At 32.4% G+C, this 23960-nt stretch overlaps 1 protein-coding gene and 1 pseudogene across 1 annotated transcript; one reads left to right on the forward strand and one right to left on the reverse strand.

Annotated features, from left to right (window-relative positions):
• Positions 1-645: 645 nt before the first annotated feature.
• LOC111916834 (60S ribosomal protein L5-like) lies at positions 646-5243 on the forward strand (annotated as a pseudogene).
• A 6796-nt stretch (positions 5244-12039) lies between these two features.
• On the reverse strand, positions 12040-12573 carry LOC111916843 (uncharacterized). The gene has a single exon (XM_023912497.2). The coding sequence runs from the start codon at positions 12571-12573 to the stop codon at positions 12040-12042; it is 534 nt and encodes a 177-aa protein (XP_023768265.1).
• Positions 12574-23960: the final 11387 nt, after the last annotated feature.

Here is a 23960-nt window from a genome sequence, read left to right on the forward strand (position 1 = left end):
GGCCCAAACTCTAAATAATTAAATAACCAAATTTAAATAAATACCTTAGAATATCGGGCGTTCCATACCACATTCTTTGCATTAAAGTTATTTTTTTCTTTTTCAGCTGGCTTTGCATTTATTATCAGAAAAAAATGGCTCATATGGTTAAAACCATGGGGTCATATGTCATAAATACAGGAACAAAAAAAAAATGCTCCTTTACCTAATAAACTAAAATTTGAAGTTGTTATAGACAAGGACACCTCAGTTTTCTCTTTTGGTCCCCAATCACCGAATTTGTGAACCTTGAGGTTAGGGATTTAACTTTTGATTTTCATAATATAATCTAAACTGAAAATATAATTTATATTAATTACTAATTTACAATAATCCACTACATGGGTACAGTTGTAACTATTTCACACTTGGCTTAGATGTTAAGCAACTTCAATGTCATGAGGTAAGCAATACAAGTTGCAACACCATCCACTTGATTTGTATGTTAAAAAGACTAAATTTCCCCTAACATTGTGGTTAATGTATGTTGCTACTATAAATTAAAAAACAGAAGATACTACAAAGTAGCATCAACAAATCAATGGATGGAAATAATAAAAAAGAAATTGTGAAAGAGAAATTTAGTAAACCTAAACGTGTCATGTTTTTGGTGCCCTCAAGGTAAATATGTGCAACAAGTCGCGAAACACTTTCATTGATTGGTTTATTTTAAGCAAAATTTAAAGTGAAATGTTATAATCGAAATGTTTCAGGGAGCAGTGGATGGTAGAATTGTCATCCCTCACCGTGAAAAGAGGTTTGTTGGATTTAACAAGGATGGGAAGCAACTTTCTAACACCCTATTCCAAATCGTTTCCTAATTCGGGGATGTGACCCGAAGATCGGTTATCATAAGGCTTAGGTCCTTTGGGAAAAAGATATTTAGACCCATTTAGGTGTGGGTAATGTAATTTAGATGATCTGGGAGTTTGGTTATGTTTTGGAGCCAAGGGGTATATCAGTTGAGTGTTAGTTTGGGCTTTTTATGAATTTTGGATTTTAGTTCGGGAAGTTTTAAGGAAATGATGAGTTGATAGAAATGTAGATGTAACAACGTAAATTTTCAAAACAATTTTTCATTTTTAAAACATATTTTCAATCATCAAAACAACATCAAACAAACTGTATCCAATGTCATCATAAAAACAAATCCCATAATCTCAAAAGATCTCAAATACATAAATCCTCTCAGTGTGTACGGATCATGTCGGCGCCTTCCCACGGTCCTCGCTAGTACTTGAAACACACAACACAACAACTGTAAGCATAAATGCTTAGTGACTTCCCCAAAATATCACATACAACACATACGCCTTTCCAAGCCATAACTCTGTGGGACCTTCCGGTCCAAGTGTCTCAAGGGACTTCCGTCCCGAATCCCGGTAGACCTTCCGGTCCTACCAGTATCGACCTTCCGGTCCGTAACCTTCTGACCTTCCGGTCCATGTCCTCTTAACCTTTCGGTACATATCACAAATAGCATAAATAACACATACATATCACATATCAGCATATAGCACATACATCTCATAGCATATAAGACCTTCCGGTCACACATAGGTACCCTTCCAGGTATAGTATAGTGAGAAGACTCACCTCGAGTATCTCGGATAATCTCACACACGAGAACACTGATCTAGCCCCCGCCTAATCACATAAACAATGCTAATAAATAATGGCTCTCAAAGGCTAGCTTAAATCCATTCCTACAATCCCACAGAAGGGTAAAAGACCTTTTTACCCCTCCCTGACTCAAAAGTCCAAATGTTGACCAAAACCCTAAAAGTCAACAAAAGTCAACCCTCCGGGTTACGCTGGGCGTACCCGACGACTTCACAGAATCGGGGAACGCGACCCCTTACGTTGCGCGTATTGGGATTACGCCCTGCGTAACTCCAAGTTTCAGAATCCTTTTGATTTTGGGTCTTAAACGGTTAAGACACACGTCCAACTTTCTATCTGACTGTCCCTAAGCCTCTTAATCAATAAAGTCGCTGACTTTAAGCCTTTGCATGGCTGTAAAAGTCACCAACACCCATATCATTCCATTTTCAACACTTAAAAGCCCATAACTCAAGCATGACTCCATAATAACGACCAAGTTGGGATTTTTATGGATCTACAACACATATAACACTGAAATGGGAGAGATCTAGGGTCCCTTATGCTCATAAAGTCTCCACCTTTAGGACTTTAACCCTAAAAATGGACCATTCAACAGCAAACCAAAATTAAGAGGAAAGTTCTGAGCTTTTTACCTCTAAGTAAAGCTCCACCTCCCCTTCTTCTTCACTAACACACAAAGGCACTTTTAGCTCAAAACACTCACACACAAGCTTTAGGATGAAGGAAATGCTCTCTTAGGGTTTCACTCTCTGATATGGTGGCTGAGGATAAGGCCTTAGCATTCCTTTTATAGTGCACAAGCCACAATTAGGGTTTGCATCTGGGCCCGCTACGCCCAGTGTAACCCTGGGTACGCCCAACGTACCTAGGCGAGTCCGCGTCCAATTTAAGCGCATGAGTACGCGCATCGTACTCTCCAGTACACCCAACGTACTCATTTGCAACATTTTCCACTCAAGGGCTAAATTTGACAACTTGACAAAAGAGAAGGGTTAAATAGTTGTACCTGAATTTCGGGATGTTACAGTAGAGCTTCTTCTTACCTTTCCGTGGATATAAGGGTCATCGAAATCAGACTAAGAATGAAGAAGTTATGGCCTCCGAAAGTTGGTGGTTTAAAAGGCTAAGCCTTGTACGCAGGGCGTACAAGGGAGCACGTTAGGCGTACTAGGCAGAAGGGATCACAAGTACTTTATGAAGTACGTTGGGCATACTGGGAGTACGCGGGGCGTACTCCAGCCAGATGAAAACCCTAATTTTTAGGGTTTACACCCTATTTAAGCATCATTATATAATCTCTTGGACATTTTATACCAACCTCCATCTACCATTACCCTGAAATCGAAAACCTAGAGCATTTGGTGAGTTTTGAGCGTAAAAGAGTATTTGTTGGTGGTGTGTGAAGAAGAAGAAGAAGAGGAACACTTGAAGGGATAGCTTGAGCTTGTAGATCCAAGATTACCTTCTCATTTGCAATCATTTGGAGGTAAAAAGCTCTCACATTGATGATCTTTGGTGTTAGATCTATTTTATGGTGTATTTTTTGCACTTTTTTTGAGACTTTTGAGTTATAGGTGAGCTTTTGATATACTCCAGAAGCTATGGATGATAGATATTGGCTCCATTTAGTCCCCATGCTCATAAAAATGTCAACTTTATGGAAGATATTGGTCCACACAAGCATTAAAACCTATGTTAAGCTCTTTTTGAGCTTTTGAGTCCCTTTAAGCCATGCTTGAGTGTAAAGTTGCCAACTTTACATGATAAGTTCCCCTTTAGGATCAGATCTGAGAGTTTGGATTGAGGTCTCAACCGATTAAGTGCTTATTGGAGTGAAAAGGTGGTATGGGGAGTACGCTAGGTGTACCCAGTTGGTACGATGTGCGTACTGACCTCGGACGGAGTACGCTTAGCGTACGAGCTGAGTACGCCCCATGTACTCAGCAGATGGACGTTTGGGCTTGGAATTCTCGGTTTAGGGCATTGTTTGGGTTTTCTAAATTTGGGCCTTGTTGGGACGTTAGATTTCTATTTTGGGCTTCTGGTTTGTATTTTTGGGCTCCTCTGGATTTAGTCCTATGATGGGTTTTGGGCACAATTTGGAAGATTGGGCTATATTGGGCTTTGGAATATCCTTTAGGATTTAGGACTTGGGAGTAGTTGAGTTGGGCCTTGGCTTTGGGCCAAATGAGACAGAGGGTAGAATGGTCTTTTACCCTGGTTATGGGCTAAGTAGTTTAGACTATTGGTTATGGGTCGGAACCCAATTAATAATTGGATGTCATTTGATGATGATAGCGTGGGGATTCTCCGGACCAGCGGTTAGAGATTTATTCGAGTGTTTCAACAGGTAGAGGTGAGTCTCCTCACTGTACTCATGGGTCGAAGGCACTAATGTCGACCCACTAGGTTATGTTATGTTATATGTTTTTGTGACTCTTGCATGGTATGTTGGGCTAGGCCTATTGTATGACGAGCTAGGCCCATTTGTATGTTGGGCTGGGCCCATGGTTTAGGAGGGCTAGGCCCATTGTATGTTATATAGGTGCTAACTATCTTTGTGACTTTTGCATTTGTATGATCGGGTTGGGCCTATTGGTTTGGCAGGGCTAGGCCCATTATGGTGGGTTGGGCTTAATATATGGATTGGGCCCAGTGTGAGGGCTAGTCCCAATGGTATGGTAAGTGGTATTTTGGGGAACTCACTAAGCTTTGTGCTTACGGTTTTATAGTTATGTTTTCAGGTACTTTCGGTTCGAAAAGGAAAGGGCCCGACTTGATCGCAGCGCATCCATCCATGTTTCCGCATTATGATGATTTTAGGATTGTACTATGATAATTGTTTTCTTATAAAGTACTTTTGAATAACTAGAAAAGAATAATGAGTGTTTGACTAAAAGATAATTAGTGTTTTGGTTGAATTAAAAATAAAATTTTTACCTTACAATTTTGGGTCGTTACAAACTTGATGCTGATGTTCACCGCAAGTACATTTATGGGGGATATGTTGCTTCTTATGTGAAGGTATGCACTCTTTTTTATTCTGTTTAAAGTGATATGAATAGATATGAAATGAAATGAAGTGAATTATTTTATATGTTTTATTGATTGAATGCAGGATTTGATAGAAGACGAACCAGAGAATTATCAGACACATTTTTCTGAATAAATAAAGGTTGGAGTTGAAGCTGACAACATTGAAGAGGTTTACAAATATGTGCATGCTTTTCTGAATAAATAAAGGTTGGAGTTGAAGCAGACAACATTGAAGAGGTTTACAAATAGGTGCATGCAACTTTTCATGCTGATCTAACCCTAAAGAAATCTCATATGAACCTACAAAGGAGCAAGGTAACATTTATTTCTTTTTTGCTTATTTAGGGTTTTAGGGTTTATATGAAATTAGATAATTGAAAACATTTAGATTAGGATCTTATTGGTTGTATGTATATTGTTTCCGATACAATCTGCAGAAGTTTACTTATGATGAGAAGAAGCAAAAGCTTATTGAGAGGTTGAATGCTTTGAATGTCATTGTTGGAGCCGGCGTTTGTTTGTCTATTAGTGCAAATCCATAAGTGAGGCCTCAAGTTCAAGCTCTCAAAATTTGAGTAGACAATCATACAACCCTTATCTCTAAAAAAAGATTGCAAATAAATGTTCATTTTTTAATATGCATGTATTATATTGAAAATTTTATACAAAAAAATAATTGTTTCTTTCCGACCCAGGCAGAGCGTGGTTCACCACCTAATTGCGATAAAATGTGAGCAACATAAATTACATTGCTATAAAATGTGGGTTCACCCCTAATTGCTATAAAATGTGAGCAACATAAATTACATTGCTATGAAAAATTACTGTTTTACTAATTTGTTATAAACTAACCACTAAAATTAAGAAAATGCATGTATTACGAAAATCAAAAAAACTCATAAAAGGTCAAGTAAATTATTTAGAATTGAAGGAAGACCCATGTGAACCCAAAAATTATCATTCAATAAAATAATATGACATTAACAAATGCCTTTATTTTATTTTACCATCCCGAACGGACATCCAACACTAAAATAATAAAATCATTAACATTAACAAAACTAACACCAAAGGATTTTGATAATCATTACAAACTACAAAGTATGCCTCAGCCTTAAAAAAAAATAATAAAAACATAAATTTATAAAAGAGAATTGGAAATTATTCACTTGATTAGGATTGCTTGTGGAATGGTATTGGTAATGGTAGACCTTTTCGCTTTGATGCCTTGAAGCCGATAATAGCTTGACTGCCGAGGATGAAAGATGCAATGGAAGTATGGAACAAGTAACGATTGCTTGTTTTTACTTGCCGGCTGCCGAGTGCCGAAGAAGTAATACAAAAGACTCGTATTCTTACCCTTTTTAAGTATTTCTCGCCTCGGTCATTATTTTAATTTTTTAATTGGCCATTGCCGGCTTCATAATGGCCTAATTGGGAATTAAGGATATTAAGAAGCTCTTTGTTTTTTAGAGTGTGTTTTGGATTGTTTTTCTAATAATTTTTTGACTTTTAATTTTTTTTAAAGATCAAAACATTCAAAAAGATGTTTTAGGGATGAACAGTTTTTCCCAAATCTCGATCCCGTACCAGTACCGTTCCAGAATCGGTACCGAACCGTACTGAATTTAAAAATATGGGACGGTACTTGGTACTCCAAATACACAAAATTCGGGATTCGGTACCGCCGGTACCGGTACTAGTACCGAAGACCGGTACCACTCCTGGTACCGGTGATTTTAATTCGGTTCGGTATTCGGGATTAACTTTTGATCGAATTCGGTTTTCGGGAAATCGGGAACGGTACGTATCTGTACCGGTTCTGTCCCACGCTCATCCCTAAGATGTTTGAGAAATAAAAATCATTTTCAAAGTAGCTTTTTGCCAAGAAAAAAAAAAGGTTTTTCAAAACTAAGAAATTTGTGTTTTTTCTTTAAGAACTTTAACATTTTAAAAGGTAAAATTACATTCAAAAGTTACGAAATACAACTCAAACACTTTAAAATAACTTTTGGTTTTCGCCCCCAAAAGTTAAAGTTAAAAAAAAACATTTACAAAAAGAATTTTTAAACTTAAAAACTAATCACAAACAAGTAGTAAAAAAATCTAGACCATATTCTTAGAAGAAAAAAAGTTCATTTTAATATATATATATATATATATATATATATATATATATATATATATATATATATATATATATATATATATATACTTTTAAAAGTTTGCACTATGATAAAATAAATTGAGATTTAAAGTCTACATAATGCATTTTTCTCTCAAATAGTTTTTATATTTTTCTCTCAAAACAATCATACATTTTGCTAAATGTGACTTGAGTATTTTGAGTATTATGATGACACACTTTGATATGATGACACACTTGAATGTGATTACACACTTGGATACGATGGCAAACTTGAATATGATGACATACTTGGATATGATGATACACTTGAATGTGGTGGCACACTTAGATACGATGACAAGCTTGAATATGATGACATACTTGGATATGACGACACACTTGAATGTGATGACACGGTTAGATATGATGACACATTTGGATATGATGGCACACTTGAATATAATGTCACTCCTCAAATATGATGCCACTCTTTGGGATGGAGCATCTAAAAGAAGACGGGGGCATTAAAGGAGGTTCCACTCAATGGCAACTCGACAAGAGAATGACACCTCGAATAAGTGTCAAGCATAGGATGTGTCACTCAATAGCAACTCAAGACGTTCTATGCACAGGAGGCACCACTCGATGTCACATTGATGTGCCGCCATGGTACCTCGACGATATGTCATGCATTGGACGTGCAACAAAGTGATAGAATGTGTCACTAAGTATCAAGGTGTGTTATGCAATGACACCTGATGTGCCAGTGGTGGATTGTTGATGCCAATGTGATGTATCTCAAGGATGAAGGTTCTAGAAGCCGCTGCATGACGGATTGTGATTGGTTGACACCTTTCATGAGCCTATGAATTAATGGGCTTGGACCATTAGAGTTTTAGGTCTGATCAATAGTCTATAAATAGGGATGCATGTTAGTCATTTGAAAGTGTATTTTGTATCCTTAATGAGTAGGTCGAATATCTGTTGGTCGTACGTGTAATCTTTGTTTGAGAACTCTATGAATAAGAATACACCCTCCTACTCGTGGACGTATGTCATTTTGACCGAACCACATAAATAATATGTTTTTTATTTGCGTATTTTTTTAGTTTTGTGTGTTATCCACATTTCTTCATGATAAGGGGTCATCAAAACTTGGCAAGTGGCATCAAATATGTTCTGATTCTTGACAAGTATGTCTGATTCCCTAACATATTTATTTAAAGTCTGCTAGAATGCATAAAAAAAACTATCTTTTAAAAACTTAAAAAAATGTCTCAATAATAAAATACAATTGTATAGGATAATACAAAGAAAAAAAAATACTATAAAATACATGATTAATTGAAGTTAAATAAACCAAATTTATATGACATGAAATGGAATATTAAAACATTAGCATGCATCCAAACATCATCACCTTTAATTTTGAATTGCCTAAATCCTCATGGAACTCGCTTACAGTTCCAGAAAAATAAAACAAATTCAATGGAAGGTAAAAAGCAAAAGGAGAAAAATATATATATGGTTTGTTTTATGTACTACTACACTGTGGCAAGAAATATAAGTAAAATCAAACAAAGAAGCAAAAGCATAAGAAATGTGGACACATTTAAGCTTTATCTTTTGTGAAAATGCATACGCGCAAACAATAAAGGAAAAGACAAAATAAATGGTGTATGCGTTTTTTTAACTTGAAGATGTCTTCAAAGTTGAGAAGAGATTTGCCCATCTCCTTCAAAAAAGAAGGTGCAAAGAACTTTTTAGTATATACTCTTCTAGCAAAACAGTCTGCGAGTTAAAACGTATATGCGTAATTTGTGTCTTAATAGTTAGGATGCTCTTTTAAATTAAAAAAAACAAGCAACATCTAAGTTAGTAATCAATTTAATATTCATTTTAAATATAGTTAATATATTATATGCTAGGTGTAAGACCTATTATTAAATGGGTTTATTTAAAAGAAAAACTAAATACAAAATTCTAAATATTTGAGAAATTTGAATTTATAAGAAAAATGAAAAAATATTGAATTATAAAAATTAAAATTTTTGTTTTTCTCATTTAAATTTAAACAAATAATATAAAATAAATAAATAAAATTAATGAATCTTTAATTTAGTAATTTTGAAATTAAAAAGAAAGTTCATTAATAAAATTGATATGCATTTTTTAATGCATTTAAATAATATTTGGAATTTAATAAAATGAAAAAAAACCATAAAATGACATGTGAAAGAAAAATTAATTTTAAAAAACCACAAAATTACATGTGGCAAAATAAATGAAAATATGACATGTGTCAAAAATATCTTTATTTATTAAGAAGGATAGTTATAATTATCTTTAAAAATCGATTCAGCTAGACTGGTTTTTCTATAAACCGAAACTTAACCATTATTTTTCGGTTATCGACAAACTGAAACCAAACAATTTGTTAAAAAATAATTATGTTATAATAGTTTGGTTACCATTAATTTAGTTTCGGTTTAGTTTTTCAGTTATTATATTTACCTCTATAAATCCACACAAAGCTATTCAATTCCCGACGTGAAAAGCCTATTGATCTTCTTGGTTGGAACATGAGGTCACCATTCCAGTCTAATCATGTTAATTAAGATGTTGAAATCAATTTTTATATATCTAATATTATGATTTCTAATAAAAAAAATATTCAGAAACAGAAAAAAACAAATAAATAGTTTAAATAGATATTTATATTTTATAGAGTATCGCCCCTTGAACCGGGTTTGGCAGTTGGCATTACTCTTCGTCACACTATTATTATATTTGTATAAAAAGAAGCCGGCAAGGATAATCCGTAACTTGTCTCTCTCACAAAAAGAATACCACCATTTTAAAAGTAAATACCTCCTAATTTACTACAATGCCCCCATACTTTATCGTAATTTCAAAATAGTTCCATCGGTTTTAATAAATTATTATTTTACCCACAACCTTCATACACTCGAAATTATATTTATATGAGATTAAATATCTTTCTATTTTTTGTTCCTATAAATTTTTCTACCCAATTAAATAATGACATGTATCATATTTAATGTTCATTTAATGATATTTTAATATATTATAATGATATTTATCATTATTTAATTGAATATGAGGATTTATAAAAATAAAAATAAAAAAATATTTAATATCTCTATATATATTTAGAACGATCCAGCTAGATTGAATACCACATACGGAGCTCTTTAGTTATTGTCGTGACCTAGGCCACCGCCACAACCATGCTCACAATCTTTTGTTTTTTGGTTTTATGCGATATGGAAATTTTTAATTTTGTATTGTTTTATGCCATATAATATTATCATCTTAAAAATCTAGTACTATTTCAATTAAAAAAGATAAAGAAAACATAAATATTTATGAAAAATTGAAAGTTTAATATATATTGACATACTTTATAATTAGTCTTTAACTTTTCGTTTCTAATCCTTTTCAATTTCGTGCTAATTATCATGAATCATATTCGCAAGTTTCATTTTAAATTTTGATAAATAATTATCTAGTTTTCATTTTTTTAATTCGTAATTTTATTTTTAATGTAACGATGGTAACTAGATTTATCTATTTTAATAATATAAAATAAAGTTTATATGTTTTTATTTGGTTTTATAAGTAAAAATATATAATTTAATTGTTTAAAGTTAAAACTATATGTTTTTAGTGTTTATAATAATTTTAAAAAGAATAAAATTAATCATAAATTATACTACTTATTTAGTAAAAAAATTGATTTTGGTTGTTTTGCTAAGGAGGATGAAAATTTGATAGAACTTATTTTGTTATAAAAAAAATTATGTGAATGGTGTCGTTAAGGGTGAAGGGAGTCAAGTGGACAGAAAGCAGCTCCTATGTTGAGGCGGCACTTCTGTACCGATGGATACACGATCCTTCTTTGATAAGTACTTGTAAACGGAAAAAGGTATATTGGTGGGTTCTTCGACCCGTTTGGCCTTGGACAAAAAAAAAAGTAAATGTTTATTTACATAAATGCTTTTAAGTTTTCAAGTTTTGTCTTTGTGATGATTTTTTGTGCGTTAATGACTTAATGTCTAATTTTTATGAATATTTGTTCATTGTTTCCCTTTAGTCGTTTTTTGCCTTTTACAGCAGGTCGCCACCCCTTTGGTCGGTTACCTTCTTGCTTTCTACTCCTTTTCCCTTTTCTCACAAGAAACCGATGCACCACCACCATCCTCGACTGTCAGAAAACCAAAAACACCTTTTTGGATCTACACACACCGGTGAAACCATCTTCCCTTCGCCATCAAACCCCACCAAACATCCTTGTCTACCGACAACCTAGCTACCTACGCCACCCTCCTCCATGTGTCGAAAAAACCGAAAAGCCCTACCATTCTAGATATGTACACCGATGGAACCGCCTTTCCTACGCCACCAAACCCTACCAACCACTATTGTCTTCCGATCACCACAACTACCTAGGCCATGCTCCTACCTTTCGTCGGATAATCAAAAACCCCCTTGTCTTTCCATTTTGATTCCACCCCAACACCTAACCTTTATTTTCGTCGCAAACCCTAGCCTTCGCCATCTTTACTTTGTCTTTTGGTTTTTTGAGGGTTGTAGTGGTGTTGGAGGTAGGTTTGTGTGTGTGATTTCTAGATTTATGGTGGTGACGGCAATTTAGAGGTTTGTAGTAGATGGTGATGATTGCTTCTAAGGGTAAACCCTTGTGCATGTTATGGTGGTGGTGGTGAGGGCAAAGGTGTGGTGACATGTGAAGATTAAAAATGGTTAAAGGACAAAAATGAATAATTTTTTACAAATATGCATAAAAAGCTTGGACTTCAAGAGTTTTTAAATTGTTCTATTTGACGAACAAAAATAAATTTATAAGCTAATTTTTTAATTAAACCGACCTTTTAACTTTTTTAAACCTCTACCAAATTTAACATTAAGTACTTATAAAAAAAAGAACTTAATTAAATATGCTTTACATTGATTATATATTTTAAATAATTTATCGGCTACATTATTAAACTAAACTGTCATGTTTTAATTTTTTTATTAGCTATGTCTGACAGCTAAATTTTCATAATCAGTTGTGTGTACTGTGTACATTTATATAATAATTTCCAACACGATTCTTGTTTAACTTTTAAAATAAATGAAAGAACTTTACAATATTCTAAAAGAGTTAACCGGAAAATCGATCCCTGTCACTGGGCCGGCAAAGTTTCCGGCCGCCATGACAGATCCGACGAACCAAAACCTAGATCTGTATGATCAAACAACCCATCTAACGCCACGTATTCACCGTTGTTACTATAATTACTAACATTAACATCGTCATAACCAAATTCATACTCGAATGAACCATAGTTTGAGATCTGATCATCTAAACCCCATAACTCACTGAGTTCAACCGACTCAGCCAAAACTCTCATCTTTTCCGGTGCGGTTAGAGTTGTATCCGTATCCGTTTCGGTCGGTGGAAGACCGAGTTCGTCATCCGACGCCTCAAAAAGAAACCCAAGCTCCGGCCGGGATTCGGAATTTACTCCGGCGCCAAACTCCGGCACCGGAGAAATCTCATCTTGAAAGCTCTTCATGAACGAGTCAAGGTCGTGATTCACTGTGGACGCATCTGAATCGTCCAAAATGTCGAGGAGGATTCTTTTGGCCTCGACTGAGTCAAACCCCGACTCGTCTGAGTCAGAACGGACTCGTTTCTTGCAACTCAGAGATTCCATTTTAACGAGAGAGAGAGAGAGAGAGAGAGAGAGAGAGAGAGAGAGAGAGAGAGAGAGAGAGAGAGAGAGAGAGAGAGAGAGAGAGAGGTAGGGGTAGTTTCGGGATAAAGATTTGTTGATGAGGGAGACAAAGGATGTTTGTGAAGTGGCAAAGGAGACGGAAGGGGTTTTATAGGGAGGGACAAAGTTTGATTTTATTTTGATTTTTTTATTATTATTTTGATTTTTTTATTAGTGTCGATGATGGGAGGAGAAGGACAGGGGCGCGTGGAGGCATTTACTTCGAACATCACGCATGTCTTAGGCTGTTTTTTTTCTTCTTTATCAAACTTTTTTCCGCCAAAATGATCCTTCTAGTGCAAATCTTGCTCACACCAATGGTCATGAATATCCATTACAAACCATTTTTGACATTTTATAAAACTTTACTTGAGTAAATTTTACATAAGAATCATTTGTGAAACTTCATGTAATAATCATTTATTACTATTTTTTTTTATCTTTTTTCATATTTTTTATATTTTAGTTTTTTACTTTTTGTTTGATTTATCAACTATTACAAATATATTTTATTTAATATATAAATACTTTTTGTTGCTAAACTTCAATAATTAAAATACAATACATTATTAAATATTTTTGTTTTTAATTTTTTATCTAAAAATATTAAAAGTATAAAAACATCATTTTATTTATTTTTAACTTTTATGTGATATTATTATTGAGATTCATTTTATTATTAGTTAATAGACGATTTTTAATTTTTCTTTGAAAAACTTTTGTATTTACTAAGAAATATATTCAAAATATGAGAAAACTAAAAAAATTTATTAAATTAAATATCAAAAGTTTATAACAAACCAATATAAAATTTACCGTATGCTATTTATATTATGGTTTTATCCAAAGCAATTAAACAAATTTAATTTAATTTTATTTGGTTCTATTTCAGTTAATATTTTAAAGCCCATACAATTAATTATTTGTTGGCCTTTATTTTTAATTGAAAATAACAAGATACTTATATTATGAAATCAAAACAGAAACATATTTATACCTTTAAGTCAAAACAATCTACTTATAATTTTAAAACAAAATAACAATGAACTATTATTTTTTATATACATATTTGTTTATAATAATGCATAATATTTTCATAAAAAAGTATATTTGTATAAGAAAAAGTAAAGATAAATGTCAAAAATAATATTACGTAAAAATTAAAAATAGATAAAAATGATGTTTTTATATTTTAAATATTTTTAGATAAAAAAATTAATGGTGTATTGTAATTTAAATAATTTAGATAATATTTAGATAGCAAAAATTGTTTATATATTAATGAAGATATATTTGTAATACTAAATCAAATAAAAAGAAAAAAAAAACTAAAATATATAAATTGTAAAAAAATTAAAAAAAAAAAAAAAAAAACAAATGGTCATTAGGTGAAGTATCACAGATGATCCTTAGATAAAGTTTCATAAATGGTCGTTCGGTAATGTTTCAGGAATGGTCCTTATGCAAAGTTTCACAAAATATTAGAAACAGTTATAATCCAAAATTTTCTCAATTCAACTAATCTATCTAACGGACATCCACCACAAACACCATTAGTGTGAAAGGTTTGCTTTTAAAAAAAAGACCTTCCATGCAAAAGCAAAACATGTTTTATAAGGGATGCTTGTGGACAAAATCAAAACCATAAGGACCATTTGTGAAATTTTGTCTAAAAAGTATTATATTATTAGACAACATTGCAAAAATGGTCCTTATGGTATGCATTTTTGGGGGTTTTAGTTCAAACCATGACTTTTTTGGATTGGTGGTCTTTTTGAGCTAGTTTCGTTGCGTTTTTGGTCCCTCAGAAAACTGAAAAGACTAAAATGTTCTTCTGATACATTTTTTTTTATGGTTTTTGCTATTTAATTAAAAAATTTATTAATAAAAATTATGGGGCCCACCTCTCTCTCTCTCTCTCTCTCCCTCTTTCTCTCTCTCTCTCTCTCTCTCTCTCTCTCTGTCTCCCTCTCTCTTCAAAACACACACTTAACACTATCAAGAACACATACGCACAATCTCAAGAACACCTCCACCTCCATCTCTACCGTCCATCGCTGCTCACCGCCGCCACCATCCATTGCCAACCACTTCCATTTCCTCCACCCTAATCCCACATATCTCCTTGGTTGTTGTTCTTCAAAGAAGGGCTACATAATCTGTCCATCTTCATCTCTCAAGAAACTAGTAATTGAAACTAAACACCAACACAATTGTCTCCAAACTCCGACTAATCCCATCTCAAATCCTTTCATTTGTGCTTCACTGCCTCCCAAATCTGGCCCAGAATCCTCGCCGTTGGCACCTCAATGGTCGTCACCTATTTGATGTTTAACAACCGACAGTCTAAGGTTCTTTTTGGAACCGATATAGACACTCGTTACACCTACCCTTTGCTTTCTCAAGGTGTTTGCTTCGAGCCTTCAATCGATGGAGGATTCTATTAAATGGGTTATTACAGGTGAAGAATTTTGAATGGGATTGAGTTTTAGTGCTTTAATTAGAGGTTGTGAGTGGGATTGAGTTTGAGCCTTCAACATCGGTGTCTTACTTTATCGATCTTAGTTAATCTTTATTGTCACCTCCAGAGAACAATCTTCAAAATCCATGACCAAGGTCCACTGAAAATGAAATCGAGTTTGTAGATCTGTATGTGAAAGAAATCGAGAGTGGGGGTTGGTTTCTTGCTGCTATGAAGATGGTGATAATGGTTGTATTGAGAAGATGGTGGGTCGATGTAGTTGTATGGAGAAGATGGTGGGTCGATGTAGGTGGGTTGATTACCACTGGTCCAGGTCGTAAGGGAGAAACAGGGGAACCCAGATTGAGTTCATGTAATTCGAGTTTGTTGGTATTACCAACATCGAATGTAACTGATTTTTGGGCTATAGCGGTTGTTGTAGATGATAACTTGGTGGGGTAGATGTGGAATTTAGATTAAGAAGGAAGAGATGAAGAAGATGAAGTGTTCATCTTGGGTAAAAAGAAAAAGGAGAAGGATATGGGGGTATACGGTTGGAGAAAGAGAGAGAGAGAGAGAGAGAGAGAGAGAGAGAAAGAAAGAAAGAAAGAAAGAAAGTTTTATTTTTTTTTAATTAGTTAAATAAATAAATAAATAAATATTCAGATTTAAAAAAAATGAAAGAAATGAAAAATAAATGAAAAGTAAATAACCCAAGCGTATTACAGTCATTTCACTATTCACAGGGACCAAAAACGCAATGAAACTAGCTCAAAATGACCATCAATCCAAAAAAGTCTTGGTTTTGACTAAAACTCTAAAAAAATGCATATCACATGGACAATTTTTGCAATTTTGTCTTATTATTATTACACTTTATATATATATATATATATATATATATATATATATATATATATATATATATATATATATATATATATATATATATAGAGAGAGAGAGAGAGAGTGAGAGAGAGAGAGAGAGAAAGAATATAGCTTCATTTGTAGACAAACATGTATTTTGTGATTATATAAACTCAATATTAGTCGATCATTTTAAAAACTTAAATGAGGGTATTATTGTCGTTTAACATATTTTTCGGTTAATTCTTTTTCAAATTAATCTACTAATTTAGGTAATCAATAACTCCTCTCCTTATATATTGCATTTTCCGAGAGTTTGCTCTCACCATTGTTGAACACTATCTGTAACAATTGGCATTCATCTCTATTTACTACATGCCACCACCATCGAGCATATGAACTTACACCCGTCGCCCTCTCCTTTCAAGTCCTCATCGACAACCCCACCATCGACGTGAAAGATCTTGTATGCTCAATAGTCATATTAGAATTATATTGCTAATTAATATATGATCTTAAAGGTCATACTAACAACGACTTGATATAATTAATTATTTATTAGAAAGTAATTTTAATAAATATTCATAAACTCTTATAATAAATTGGAAAAATATGTATTTTATGGAAATAATTATTTTACAATAACAAGTAACATATTTTTTCATATCGTATGAATTAATAAGTTATGCACAACATTTTGGACTGGTTGAATCCTTTTGTCTTTTACCTAAAGACAGTTTATATTTTATAAACTTTGAGTTTATAAAATTTAAACATTTCTTCTTTTTTTCTACTGTATGGCCGAAAGTATGGAGGAAAAGAAGAGGCATGGGTTTTCAATTTGTTTAATCTAAAGGTCTTAACGGTTAAGGACCTTTAGACTAAGATTACACTTTAACTAGCAAAAGGCTTTCATTTTTTGCTTTATCTTTTGATTGTAATTGTCGAGATCTCTCTAGCTTCTCTCCCTCTCTTCTCTTGTTTTGAATACTTGAAGATCTGTTACTTGCATTTACTCTTTTGGATCAAATACCTGGGTATTTGTTTCCAAGCTTAAGAGCTTACAAATAACTAGCATTCTACATCAAGTTGGTGCATTCTTGGTGTCTCAAAGGTTCAACTATCTTCATCAAAACTCAAGCCTCCCAAGAGGACTCAAGGGACAACAAAGGTTGTTATCATATTTTTCCTTCTATGGTTGTGTTTTTATCTTTCCATTACTTACAAGATGATCCTTAGTATGTTGTAACAAGCTTATTATGTTCGAAATTTTAAGTCTTCCATTTGCAATTTTATGAGTTTTTTAAACTAATTTTGAATTAAAACCCAACAATTGGTATCAAGAGCCACCTTTCAAGTTTGGTTAGATTTTATGATTTTTGGAAATCTTAATTTTTGGAGAATATGGATAACTTGTTTGTGTATAAAAATAAGTTCATACATATTTTCTTTGACAACTTCTTGATGGTTATTTTATGTGATAAAAATTACATGCATTTTTTTCCACTTAAAGTTCTCTTAGAAAAACAAATGTTGTTTTATGTTTATATGTATTTTAGAGTACATAAACAAGCCTTGGACCATTTGTGTTGTTGTTTGTGTGATTTGGTTACAAATGGTTTGTAATATTCTTTCATTTATAAAGTATGTAATAGAAGAAGTTAGGTTTTATTCTTGTTATTTTTATGTAATAAATTAGTGTTAGACTAGTTTTATCTTATGAAAAATGTAACAAGATGAAGATGGAGACATTTCTTGAAGAACCATGAAGACCCACAATTATATGAAGATTTTATAAAAGTTTATAACTTTCATAAAAATTTTATAAAATTGCAACAAAGTTGGTTGTCATTACAAATGGGAGCTTGAAGATCACATGAAGAACAAGTTGTAATATTTGGCCCCTTAGGTAGGACATAACACTTTTGTGTTGGCTCACAAAAGTGTTATATAGATTAAGGTTTGTTTATGTCAAATGCATACTTGTGTTGTTTATTTTTATGCAAATAATTTGTGTGACTGATAAATTAGATTTTCACAAGTTCAAACTATTTTTTGGACAAAATAAACATCACATGGAGTTTTTTTTTTCAATTTGAAAAATGAGAACATTAGATGACAAAGTTATAACTTTCAAATAAAAACCGGTTTTATTAAATCATTAATAACGACAAATTTTGAAATTGTAAAATTATAAGTCTAAAATGGTGATTTTATAACTTATTCAAACTCCAATATATTAATAATAAAAGGAAATTAAGTGATAAATAAGGTTCTATATTGTTCAAACTCAAACTTAATATTGGATATTATCGTTAAAATTGAACCGCCTCAAAATATAAAAAAACATGTTTTATATTTGAACCTTAAATGTGATTTCTTGGAAAATTGATACCATGATTAATTGGATGCATGCAATTATCTTGATATAACATGTTTTAAAATAGAATAATAAAACATACAAATACCTTTTCAAAAGGCAAGTCTATGTCATCCAATTTTAGAAACAATTGCACACTATTTGTATAGTGCTTGTGGGATAAATGATACCTAACCACTTGTGTTATCTTTTGGTGGCCAAAGTATTTTTGCAATTTCTATAACCAAATTATAGGGCAATTATATAAGTTTATCTACTTGGATGACTTGCTTGGAAACCTCTTGTGATAAAGTGAAAGATCTAGTATACTCAAAAATCATATTAAAATGATATAGCTAATTAACATATGATCATAAGGGTCATACTAACAATAACTTGTGTAACGCCCTGTTCCAAATCATTTCCTAATGAAGGGTGGTGACCCGAAGACCGAGTATCATCAGGCTTAGGGCCTTTGAGGAAAAGAAATTTAGACTAATTTGGGTGTAGGTAATGTAATTTGGATGATCTGGGAGTTCGGTTGTGTTTTGGAACCAAGGGGTATTTCGGTAAAGTGTCAGCTTGGGCTTTTATGAAAATTGGATTTTTGTTCAGGAAATTTTAAGTTAATCATGAGTTGATAGAAGTGTATAGATTCTCGTTACCTCTTCGTGGATATAAGAATCGTCGAAAACGGACTTATAATGAAGAAGTTATGGCCTTCGGAAGATTTGAGGTTTTAGGGTTAAATCGAGTATGCGGGGCGTACACAAGTGTACACATGGCGTACTAGTGATGCGTAAAATAATTATACACTAGTTTATCCTACTAATGAAACTAATTATTACCTAAGGCAGTGTACCTTGTTGAAAATAATATAGCTCAATAGACAGGTATTGAACACAGAGAACAGATTTAATTAACTATTTAATGACCCCAAGCAAAACTACAATAAAATACTTTTAATTATAATAAAAATTATCATAAAAAATATAAAACTTTCATAGTCAACAAATAATACATGTTCCACCCATCCAAGTTCTCGGCAAAAAAAAAAAAAAAAAAAAAAAAAAAACAGTCTTGTGGCACACGATCATTTGCTTCTTTTCCCAAAAAGCCTTCACACAGAACGTATATGAGACATGCTCTAACTGTATCATCGTCGGTAACTGCTAAGAAGTGCTGATTTAAAATATAACTTTTACAATCACAGATTTTCACTGAACTATTTGTGTGGTTCAGAAAAAGACGTTCCTGCAATAAACATCTTTTTTGACTACTAATTTTTTTTTTCTTACACTTCTTTTTCCAATCATTTTTGGATAAACTCCAAATTCAACCCGATTATCAAACAAAACTTTTCCGGACCATAAACCATTTTAGTAACCCCCAATTTAAAATACAACCGCTTTATGTCATCTATGGATACTACTGCATCCGACAGTAATAGATGAAGAAACATTTTATAAAACAACAACCCGTCCCCTTGTAATTGAGGGACGTCCAGCAAGTAACCAAACACAGTGTTTCTAAAACCTTCCTGTTACACACCATGCAATACTTCAAATATTTTCCATATATTACATGCCGATCATTTTATGTTAACAACTTTAACATTTAGATTTCTATAATTATGCTGCAATACAACTTGTTAGAAAACATATGATTGTAACAAAAACTCAATAGCTTATAAACTATTATATTTAAAAAAAAAATCGACGATTTAAATCACAAAATAAACCAATATCTATTTATAACCAGGATAATTAATCTAATTATATATAAAAGATATTTCTATTTATAAACATTTTTATAACAATACCAATTAAATAAATATTTTTTTATAAACTATATGTATAATATCAATATGCAAATGTACAACATCATGTAGCAATAATCATTATTATATGAAAAAGTCATATTATTAAACATATTAACAAAATGGTACAACCTCACAATGTACAATTTACTTATTATACATTTGTACAATCATACATCTACTTATTAAATACCATCAAAACTCAAATCTACTAATAAAATCTACTAACTATCAAATATAACATATCGATCTAAAAAACTGAATAATAAAACACAACAAAGTTTTGTTTTGGTTTTTTTTCAAGTTTTTCGGAATAAATCGTAAATAAACAAGCCCTAATGTTGATAAATGATGATTAAAACATAAAAAAGTAAAGATCTTGCCATATTATTGAAGTTGTTCATGAAATCGTCCATAATTGCAGGTGGTCTAAGAAAATCCCTTCCTAGAGAGAGTTTTCAACAAAAAAGACAAAAAATGAAGCAAAAAAAATTGTTTTTATACTTGGCATTCTCGAAAATCGCAGATGGGTAATTATATTCGCAAATAGACTAGTTCATTTACGAATGTACAAATCGCTAAAGCACAGTTGTTCTTTAACAACTTGTACGTTTGCAGATGGCTTGCAAAAATCGCAGACGTGCTTAATCCATCTGCGATTTTAATGGCTAAAAATGTAATTTTGTTTTTTTAGCTAGTTTCCACAAAGTAGTTAAGATATTCGTCTAAATTTACAATTTTCTCAAAAAAAAAAATCAATAAAGATGATGTATTAAATTAAGTTGGAGTGGAAATTTTCTCACATAGGTGATATATTTAAAACAAACTAAAAAAAAATGCTACGCTTTGCTTGCAAATATTTTAACCCGTAATTAACTTATAGTATCACCTTCAAAAAATAATAGTCTTGATATCGATTTGTTTAAATTATTTTGGATGCGCTTTTTGGAATAATAAATAAATTTACATTGGGTTTTTTTAGTGATGATACTACATGTGTGTTCGGCAAAACTAGCTGGTAGCGGGTAGGTTGGAGCTTGTAGCGTTTTGTTAAACGCTACGTTAAGTAGCTTTTGGATTTGGAGGGTTTTGTTTAAACTAAACGCTAGAAGCTTGTATTGCCAAACAAAAGTTTTCTATTCCAAAATAGAGCGTTTTGTCAAACGCTAGAAATTAAAAGTTTTCAAACGTTACAGGCCAAACACGCCTTACGTTATATCGATAAAAAAATAGCTTTACTTTTCTACCGTTAGGAACTTACTCCCTTCCTAGTATAACAATCTTGCAACTAATAGGGTAACAAACTTTTATTATTATTATTATTGCAACTAATAGGGTAACAAACTTTTTATTATTATTATTATTATTATTATTATTATTATTATTTATGTACTTTATTTATTTATGTAATCATGTTTTTTCCTTTTATGTTTGACATGTTTAAAATATGGTAATATTACTGATAATTACCAGTGATATTACCCTATTATAAAATATCAAACAATGTTACTGGTCAAAAAAGATGGTTTACTAAAATGTAGACAAAAAAACAAATTTCAGCACCCATTTTGGTAATATTTTAGTTCTTTATGCTAAGTGCAAACATTCATAATTCCCTCTTATGTGACATGGTATCGGGTCATCCGGTCTTGGTTGTGCTACCATATAATGTTGTTTGGTGGTGCTATATCATGCGATACTATCAAGTCGTGCTGCCAAGTGGTGTTTCTAAGCAGTGTTGTCTTATTATTTGGTTCATGTCAATGGATTTAACATCATCACCCACAGAAATACACTAACAACGTAATACATAAAGTACACATACCTCTGAAGCGCACTTATTCAATAATATTCCTTTGCATTACGAAGCTATGATTTCGCCCATTTGATTATAATTCGTACAACCAAAATACGTAAAAGTAACATGGCTCACGGTATCCTCAGCTAAGGGCGAATCCATTATTCGTCTCGTCAAATTTCTTTAGTTTTTTTTTCTTTTCAGACTTCGGTTTATATACGCTGGGGGGGGGGGGGGGGGGGGGGATATGTCGAGTCTAGACCAGGTCACTTGGAAGAGTATTGTCAAATAAATAGTTAGTTACTTAAACGCATGGTTGCACCGCCCGACAATATTGTTTGGCAGCACAAACATGATCCGTTGGCCTGATTCCATGTCACCCCTGTAGGTCTTATGACTACTTGCATTTTGCATAAAAACCCAATATTATCAAAATTGGTAACGAACTTTGGTTTTTGTTCACATTTACCTAACTATGTTTTTTTATACACGTTTGACCAATAAACTTATTTAACATGTTCATAATAAAGTAATATTACCGATAGTTATGAGTTTATTGGTCAAAGTGTCAAACGTAAACGAAAACACATGATTATCAAAATATAGACAAAAACAAAAATTCGTTAACTTCTTAGGTCATCAAACCTAATTTTTAAGGTCCAAAACTTTGCTGCATCATATTGTATTTTTTTTTGAATTGCCAACACTGAAAAACCGTTCAAGGTACATCATCTAGGAATAAATCATTTTAGTATTCTTAATATTTAGACGTGTCACATTTTAATATTGAATTTTTGTATATATATCTCAACAACTAGATTTTTATCATGAATATGAATCTTTAATTGTTCATAGATTGGTTCTATCTAACGTATTAAACTTTTTATTTTATTATTTTCCCTTCCTAACACCCTTTTTTCAGTTATTCCATGTGTTTGTTTTATATTTTATTGTTGGTATTTGTTTGATAATGTTATGCATGCAACCACTTTTTTTAATGTAGATGATGTTTTATGCAATTGCCATAATTATGATAAACGTCCACGATTAATTTGCTTTGTTAAACCACACATCACTGTCAAATTTCTCAGTTTTAATCTTTCAATCAAGTTATTATTTTTCTCAATTGACTTTAATTTCACCAAGAACATTAAATTCTTTTTTTTTTTTTTTGCCTTGCCTTTGTTTACGATTTCAATTTTATTACTGGAAATTCAATCTGGTTTTGGTCTTATTGATTAGGATTATTTAAGGTTTATTTGAAATTCAATTTGTTTCGTTAAATTTCTGTATTACCGAATTACTTCATTTAGAAGGAACTCAATGTTAATAAGTGATGTTTAGATGAAAATTGGGTTATGGATTTTGGCAAATAATAGCTTGTATTAGACAAAACGACAAAATTGGTCAATATCGTTTGTAAAAAACTGTGGATATTATTCAAAAAGTTTTCAACTTGTTTGAAGGTCCAAAATTAAAAATTTTCCATGGTTTTTTGATCAATTTTCGTCCGTGATAAATTTGAAATGACAATTTTACCTTTTAAATTCTTTTTTGTATTATTTTTTCATATTATCCTAAATACTTTATTAAAACAAAATTAAAAAAGAAAAGCATCGGGCATATCCACCCCATCCCACCGATGACCTCACCTTCTCTCTCTCTCTCTCTCTCTCTCTCTCTCTCTCTCTCTCTCTCCACCTTGTTCATCCTCCCATCTTGTTTGATCATTCAAATCTCAAAACTCTAAGTCGGTACCGAATCCTCCATCACTAGCACCGACTCACCCCTACTCTCCTTAAGACATCAACTCCATATTCTTTTATTCTCTCTCGCTCATCGTCGCCAAGCACAAATATGTTAATTGGAGGCTAAAAATCCACTTTAGAACCTCAACTACAACCATGGAACCTTAGTAAGAATCACTTCTCATCAAGAACAAACAATATGCTAAAGAGAAATAGAATAAATTTGGCAAAAATGCAAGAATCACATCTCATCGGAGCAGTGGCGCGATGGAACC

This window comes from Lactuca sativa, chromosome 8 (genome assembly GCF_002870075.4).
Source record: "Lactuca sativa cultivar Salinas chromosome 8, Lsat_Salinas_v11, whole genome shotgun sequence".
Classification (NCBI taxonomy): Eukaryota; Viridiplantae; Streptophyta; class Magnoliopsida; order Asterales; family Asteraceae; genus Lactuca; species Lactuca sativa.